The sequence below is a fragment of the Merops nubicus genome, unplaced genomic scaffold (assembly GCF_000691845.1).
Source record: "Merops nubicus isolate BGI_N331 unplaced genomic scaffold, ASM69184v1 scaffold29674, whole genome shotgun sequence".
In the NCBI taxonomy this organism is placed as follows: domain Eukaryota; kingdom Metazoa; phylum Chordata; class Aves; order Coraciiformes; family Meropidae; genus Merops; species Merops nubicus.
In genome coordinates this window covers 1-8,356 of record NW_008605384.1, presented here as the reverse complement: position 1 = coordinate 8,356, position 8,356 = coordinate 1, and the positions used below count along the sequence as shown (strand labels likewise).

The 8,356-nt window shown below is 47.0% G+C and overlaps 1 protein-coding gene across 1 annotated transcript; it reads right to left on the bottom strand.

Annotated features, from left to right (window-relative positions):
- Positions 1-2,951: 2,951 nt before the first annotated feature.
- Positions 2,952-8,316, bottom strand: LGALSL (lectin, galactoside-binding-like). Its single transcript, XM_008939319.1, has 3 exons — positions 8,222-8,316; positions 7,548-7,725; positions 2,952-4,870 (listed from the first exon to the last, which is right to left on the bottom strand). Exons 1-3 carry the CDS (start codon positions 8,275-8,277, stop codon positions 4,727-4,729), a joined length of 378 nt encoding a protein of 125 aa, XP_008937567.1. The 5' UTR covers positions 8,278-8,316; the 3' UTR covers positions 2,952-4,726.
- Between the last annotated feature and the right edge of the window lie 40 nt (positions 8,317-8,356).

The window sequence follows — 8,356 nt, the reverse complement described above, 5'->3', positions numbered from 1 at the left end:
TAACTGTTCCTAGATTTGTGTAGCTTTTTGTCCTAACTGCTGTGCTTATCACCGCGAGCATTTAGGGCTGCTCTCAGCCTGACTCTCGTTCCTCATAGTGCCATACCCATTCCAGGGGTGCTGGGAGCTTGTTACAGCCACTGCTGACTGGCTCAGCAGAACTGCAGGTCTGCAGTTTTCCACAGGGAGAGGTCACTGCAGCCAGCCTCGGTGCAGAAAGCTGTGCTGGACGTTTCTGTGGGGAGCACTTCTCGTGGATGGGAGGCAAGATGAGCCCTCCCATTAGATACACTGCTAGTATGCCCTTGGGGAAAAAAATACCCCACTGGCATGGCTACTCCTAATTTTCCTGTTGTTTGGAAGGTGGTTTTAAAGGAGGTGAACACAAACCCATTCATGCCTTTCAAACTTGAAAGCAACGCCGGTGTTTTGCTGGTGTTCTGGTATGGGGTTGCAGAAGGTGGCAGCTAACAATGTGACAAATGCCCATCGCTGGGAGACTGTCAGCAGCTCCCCAGCGCTCCTGGCTGGCTCTGCAGTGCCCGCCGCGTCCCTCTGCACTGGCGCTCCGTCGGGACTACAGCACAGCACGCTGCCCCAGCTCCGGCACCGAGCCTGAGACCGCTGCGGCCACTCTGTTCTCATTTCCTCCGCCCCGAAGCCTTTTAAATCCCCTACGATAAAAACCTCAGCGCTGCTCCCTCACGTGAAAACCGCGGCGCTCCCGGCTCAGCCCCGCAGCGGCAGAGTGGGGGGGTGGAAAGCTGGCACAGCACAACGGTGAATCAGGCACCCGCTTCGGTTTTCGGGCTGTTTACTCAAAACAGCCCTTGAGAAAGATGCTGCACCTCAAGCCGATGTCACATTCAACCGGTTTAGCAGTACTACACCTATTTCTTTGCAAGCTAGTCCAGGAGGGGAGGGAGTATATAATATATGTTAGTGCAAGTTCACGTAGACAGCGTGTGGATATTTAGTACAAAATGTTCTTTCAAGGTGGGGCAAACGTTTCTTAATCCTGACACAAAAAGAAGGTATTTTGTAACATTTTTAACAACTTGGCTGTGAAAAAGTGTTTCTGTGAAAATATGTTTAGACACAGACTACCTCACGTGATACTGAAGTATTTTGAGGCTCCGAGTAGGCAATAACTTTTTTTTTTTTCCCCCATGAAATCAGCTTTATTAGAGCCAATTCCAAACAAAACTGAATAATTTGGTCATGTTTTTTGGGGGCTTATTTTGCTTTTTACTCTTTGGGACAAGTAAAGCTATGCTAAGTTGAGTGATTCCACTCTGCAGGGGTTTTACCCATTCAAGGCCTCTTTCATTTCAGAATTAATTGCCTCATTCAGAGGAAACCACAGAAAAATTCAGTTAATAAATTCTAGCATAAGGTTTCAAAAGTTGGTTCACGCACTCATTCAGTCCTTCCAAGAAGCTCACAGGCTACTTGTCCCTACTGAAAAAAACACTTTGAAAACCTGGCCCAATTTGGAAACAATCTTATCTCAGGTCTAGTAGGGCTTTCTATCCAAACTGAAGATCTGAATAATCCTTAAATTATAGACACCAAAAAATTCAGATATAAAGCTTGCAGCACAGCCTCCCATTTTAACATTCAGATTTGGCTTAAAGTCCCACTGAACGGAAACATTTCAGGCCTTACACTGGAAGTGTTCAGCAGTTGCTTCTGAACACAGTTGGCCAGTGTAAGCCAGGCATGGGTGGAACAGCCCTTGGTTACAGACACCATCCTTCTCTGGCCTGCCATAGCCTGGTACTGCCCAAGAGCAGAAACATAAAAAAGATTCCAAACTGGGGTCAGACAAATAGCGGTGAAAGCCTTAACTGTGACCTTCTGCCCTTTCCTGAGCTCTCAGCCAAACCACAACCCATCTGAACTGGGTTCAAAGCCCTTCTTGCCTCAAAAGCCACAACAGGGCAAAATCAGGTGGTGGGTGCTGCAGTTGGAGGAGTTATGCAAAGGCAAAACCAGAATCGGGTTCAAAAAGGCATTTTCCTGAGACAGGAAACCACCGGAGCGGGAACAAAGGGGAGTGCCCGGCGTGGGGGTGGGAGCAGAGGCGAGGCAGCACCCCTTGCCCAGCCTGTGAGGGACAGCTAAAGTCTGAGGGCTGAGCTCACCTACCAGGAATCCCAAGGGGCTGAAAATTCGAGTCAGCCAAATTGCTCCAGTAAAGGCGTGGAGGGGAAATCTCTCCCTGTGTGCTGTCAAGGAGATCCTTTTGGTTTCATGCTACTGTAGCATCACTGTGCTCTTTATTCTGTCCAGCCTCCTACTTCTGGCCCACTGGGCTAGCAGGACAGCCTCAGGCAATGGCACTGCACCAGCAAGCCTAGTTTTATGTATCTGATTGGAGAAAGCTGGGCAGGGAGGGTGCTAAATATCTATCCAAACTGAGTTCACCTTCTGCCTGCATCTGCTTTGGAACCACAGAGCATTTCCAAGCTGGAGAAAAATCCAAACACCTCATGTAGAAGCACCTTTCCCTTGGAATTTTATTTTCATCATCATTTTTAAGAATATATTTTGTACCGAAACACTGTCAGCATTCTTTATACAATGGAAAATGACATCATGTATTGTGTAAAAGAGTAAAAACAGAGTGAGACAGAAACATTTCATATCAAGATTCAGTCCAGAGTACAAATTGAATCTGATGTTCAACTTAAAAGCCACACATCAGATCAAAAGATGATCAGGAAAATAATAGGTTCTTTCTTAATTTGGAAAAAGGAGGAAAAGTCAGGGAATGCCAATGTTAAGGCTAAAAATTACATTTTTAACTGCTATTATGTAGGTGACAGCCTGATTCTTACCTGGTCTGCAACAGCAGCAGCAACACCACCCTAGCTTTACAAAGAGATTTGCAGTTGCATGAAATAAGAATCAGACTTCTATGCTCAGAGGACTCTGATTGACCTCTACAGGCTTTGGACTAGAGCCACAGTTGGAATTTCAGCTTGCAGTCTAAGGCTTCTTAACTGCAGGCCAAATTAGCACAAAATGAGGCTTTGCAACTCTTTAACTTTGGATATTCCAGTTCTGGTTGCTTTAAACCACAGCTTTATTGCAGGTTTTATAGAGTTCTGTTTGTGAGATTCTTCTCTGTATTTTTTTTTTTTAATACTGTGCTACAAAGGTTGTTTTTGTATTCTGTGTCTTAGAAAGTCCCTATATTACATGTTTTCAGAATTGCCTAAATATATGTTTATATCATAACTACTCAGAAAGACCTGCTACAGTCTATTGTGAGCAGCCAAGGAAAAAAGTGTATTTAGTCCTAAAGAAGTCAAGAAAAGTGGCTGTGTTCATTTATAGTGTAGCGCAATGACTGTGTTTATACAGCTATACCTACTACTTAAAAAGCTACTTGAAAAGTTATTATTCATGTGCAGCAGCTGATTTTCAAGCATTAATAACTTGGCTGTCTAGACAAGTTTTAATTGTCATATCAAAGGCCGAATATGTTCTCAAACAAGAGCAGAACATCTCCCATCTCCCCTGGAAAGAGGCTGGTTCTCTTTCTGAACTAATACACTGCCAAATTTAACTTTTTCTCGGGTTATAAAAGCACAGTTAAACCTACAAATTTCCTGTTTAGGTTTCTAAAAGTAAGTGACTTTAACTCAAACCTATCCTGTGCAGCAAAGTTAGTAAGCCCTGAAAAACAGTTTCTAGTGAATATGCAAAGAGTTACCCCCACCCCCACCAACTACCATGCCCACATTTTCCCACGGCCTAGAGGGCTCCATTAAAATTTAACTAAATGTTTGATAGGAAACATCATTTTTCAAGAGTTTACCCAAAGAACCTAAGACATGTTGTACATTCAAAATGTTTACACTTTGCTGTTCTTAACCATCAGTAAGATTGTTCATTTTTACTAATAATACATACAATGAGTATAAATAAATAAACTACAGATAAGCTTTAAAAATTGTATTAACAATACATTGTGCAAAAACCGGTAACGATCTACATTCTATGCAAATACCCTGACTAAAATATACAGGCTGTGTCCTCACACCCTCATTCAGTTTTTGCACAGTCCTTGGGCCAAATTGGTGACTGGGAGCAATCGGTAAGATTCCACTGCAAGCCATGGAGGAAACGCTGATTGACACCCACAGGAGAGCTGGCCCCAGGCTGTGCAAAAATCCCATAGAAATCAGTGGGAATTGTGCTTGACTAAGGACTAGACAGTTTGATTGTACCCCGTTAAAGTGAGTGGGAGTTTTGCCATCAATTTCCATGGAACCAGGCTCAGGCCCCAGGTAAGGACGTCAGCACATGGCCCTATGTTGTGCTACACTACTCCACTTCAGTGCAGAAACAAAACTTGCAAAAGAAAAAAATTGTTGTTGTTGTTACTGCTGTTCAGTAACAGGTTTAGAGTGCTGCATTTCAGAAATTGCCTTTCTGTGGGATTTGAAACACGACTGCAAGTCTTTCTGAATCCATTCCAATTTAATTATCCAGCACAGGTAGGCTGTTTTGATCCAAGAAAAACGGCTCAATGTCTATTGACCAGCAATGTTCTTCATTAGGACAAACAACAGCGCGGTTCATCGGCACAGGAGTGAAGAACTGCATGCGGAAGAGGAACGGGGCAGCCTTCCTACCAGAGCTGTGTCCCGAGCCGGCTGTCGCTTCTCCAAACGCACCGCGAGCCGGGCGGCAGTCTGCAGCCCTAACGAGCTCAGCCCAGTTTTGTAAGCTGAAGATCTCCATTTATCTTTATCGTGTCAATTGCTGACAGTGTTTCAATACGGTGGTAAAAATCAAAGAGCTGATGTCCGTCCACAAATATTCTAAAGCGGGGATGCTCGCAAAGTATCTCAACCTGTAAAAGATAAAACAGTGAAGTGTGTTGTTCACAGTGTAACTGGGAAGTTATTCCACAGAACTCAGAGAGCACTCCACTAGCCTTTAAGTAGAGTTGGTGTGGTTACACCACAGTAGTTGTTGCTGCTTATGTGCCACGTAACAGCCAGGGCTGAGACCAGTCTGGCCCTGTGACATCAGTTACACTATGATGGATCTCTTACTTTACAGGGACGTTACTCCAGTCTCACACTGCTGTAGCAGGAAGGACTCTGGAACCACTGGTATCAGAGAGGTTTTGCCTCTTGGAAATATGCCAGAACCAGACTCAAACTGCTAATTACAGGGTGAGGAAATTGTATCTCCAACCTAAATCTTTCTGCTACAGAACTTTTTTTTATTGCAGAATGAGGGGGCAGTTCCCTCTGCAATGCTTTTCACGTTTCCATTAATTTACTGGAAGGGAGTGAACACAAGAGGAGGTACAGGTTTGGCCTCCCCACCCACACATACTCACAGAGCTGCTGCAAAACTGAAAACCCTTCACTGCTGTGGCTGCAGACAGCCCAGGCCTCCCTGTTGGACTAGACTCCATACTGGGGTTGCAGCGAGGGAAACACGATGCGGGATGGCTTGAGTTCAGCTAGATGGTTTGCACAAGGCACAAACAGGATTGGGGAGGGACACAGCTCATCTGTCCTCCTAAAGACTTGCAGAAATGCTCTGGAAAAGCAACAAGGCCTGGAGCTGAACAGGCTTGGACAGGTCGGGAGATTCCTGATGTGAGGGGTGGCTTGAGAGGGTGCCCTGTGGTTAAGCTTTGTTAGAGCTGCCCCAGCAGGAACCAGGGCTAGGAGGGCACAGAATGTGCACTTCTTACGCAGGCCCTCAGAGACCTCCAGGTCCACATGTGCTCAGAAGAAAATCTGCAGGGAAGCCACACGTAAATCCTGGGTCATTCCCAGAGGCCGGTAGCCTGAAGTGCCGCTTCCAAGCGCCCGACTCTGCTGCTATTACCGTGGGAACAGGACCAGTGACAGCCTGACTGAGCCAGAGCCTGACCGACTTAGGGCACGCTGGGAGCAGTGGCAGCAGGCGGTCCAGGAGAGCTTAAACTCCTGGGGACCCATCAGTGCTCCACGCAAGAGGGACGTGCCCGCGCCGCCGCGCGGTCCCGTGTCGCTGCGGTGTTACGTAAGGCACGGCCAGCCTCCACACTGCTTACCACCCATTGCCACAGGTCACCCTGGGCCACGCCACAACCCTAATTGGACTGGATCACGCGTAATTGGCAAGAACACTTCCGAGTCTTAGCTTATTCACCGAGAGGGAGACCATCAAATGTACAGAGCCAGTTTGGAGCCTAAATTCCATTTGTGCATTTGGGGGGAAAAAAGGAGAAAGAAAGAAAAAAGGGGGGAAAAAAAAGGAGAAAATAAAAAAAGGGGGGGAAAAAGAACAACACCCTTTATACAATATTACATGCAATATTGCTGTCCTCTAACATCAGCTGGCATTAGTGGGACACCCAGAAAACATTCTGTGGGTAATTTGTCTGGCTCCTCTGAGGGCCTAGCCACCACCCACCACAGCAGGTAGTATAAAACCCTCTGCGCCAGAGCAGGACCAAGCCTCCAAGCCCTTTCAAGTGCATTTCCCACACGCACCAAAGGGTGTTGCCAGTTCTGATGGGAGAGTTTGTAGAAGCAAGTAGAGCGCAACCAATTCCCAGCAAACCCAGGCATAAACACTCTCTCAACCCCCCAGCATCTGGGGAGATGGTGAGCTTTTGGGGTTGGGGGAGATTATCTTGGGGGCGAGAAGGATTAAGAGAGTTTGGCATCTGGTCGGAGCAGTGGCATTTAGCAGAGGGGCCAGGGAGGTTTCGTAAGAGGGGTGGGGAGTGGGAGGAAGGTTTTTCTGGGTCAGCTGCATGGAGAAGGCGTGCAGCCTTTTTCTTCAACCTTGTGAAGCCGCCGAGAGAGCAGCGGCCCTCTGCAGCTGCATACTTTGTTAGTCCTGATTCGCAAAGACATCTTCACATAACCATAAACACTACAGATGGGAATCTGCTTCTAGGTCAATCCAGTCCATCCCCTGCACCACAGCACTTCCACGTACACCATTTTCAAGTGACTACAGATTTAAGTTTCACGGGAGATTTAATCCCAGGGGTCAGAAAAGAATACCACTATTGCTTAGCTGTTGAATCTGCTAACAAAAAGGGCTACGGTCGACCTCATCCTAACATCCCTGGAGACAAAGGATGAACAAGATCCTTATTACCTGCACTAAACTGCAAACACTGTGTCCATTAAAAAAACCATCAAAACATACGGCAGTCCCACAGAGTATTTACATTCCCCAGTAATAGTCTGTAATGCAATAATAACATAGAGGTACTTTTAATTTATAGTTGTAAAAACTAAGCTCAGGAAGCGTGCTTGATCACGCTGACTTGCCATAGCACCCCGGTGAGGTGTTCTCAGCCCTGCCTGAACTGCCTGCAGCTGCACACAGCAGCGGAATCTCCACGCAACTTCCGATCGATACCAACAATCCAGCAACCAGTGTCTCCACCGGAGGCGTGTGGGCTACACTGGGATTTCATCAGAGGCAGGTCGGGCTCTGCTGCGACTCTGACCACATCACACTTTATCAGGGACTGCGCGTGCCGCCGTCGTCCTGGTACTCACCCGAAAAGGCTGGTCCGGTATAAATGGAAAGTAAGGAATAGATGATTGCTCTTCCCCCCATTCTCCAGCTACACAAGAGTTTCTGACAAACTGTCTGTCTGTAAACACGGCTTTCAGTTCAATAGCTACATCCGCAGGAGGATCTTCTGACTCCCCGCAAGTCAGACTGATGCCAAAGCTGCAGCACAAATGGAGACAGCCCTCGTTCAGCCAGAAAAAAGCAAATAGGTCCCAAATGCCGCCGGTCTCATTTCCCAGCTTATTAAAGCCATTGACGGCGGAGTGGCACAGGGGGGAGACAGCTCAGCTCATTCAGGGAATGCTCCGAAAGCTCAGCAAGGACAACATGGCTATAGCATATATACATATATATATGTGTGCACTGTGCATATATGGGTATATATAAGTGTACATATATATGCTTTATATGCTCCTTTACTCCCAAGTAAAACCTTGGGAAACAGGATCCCTTAAAGAAATGCCCCCTCTATGGGTCAAAGGAGAAATCAGCACGCTATATTTAAAATGATAAAAATAATCCCTCTCCAGAAAGGAGGGATCTGCGCGTACGTGTGTCTGTCTGTGTGTCGGTGTGTCTGCGTGTGTGGCCTCCCGCCCTCGCCCCCCCTCCCGGGCCCAGCGCCCCCGGCGCGGGCAGCCCTGCCCGGTGTTACCTCTCGGGGTTGAGGTCCACTATGCCCATAACTAAGATCTTCTTTCCCGGCCTCATTCCTCCTTTGATGTGCCCACAGAAGGGGACGATCTGGAAAGGACAGGGGGGAGGGTGGCCAGGGTCACTCCGCAGCAGC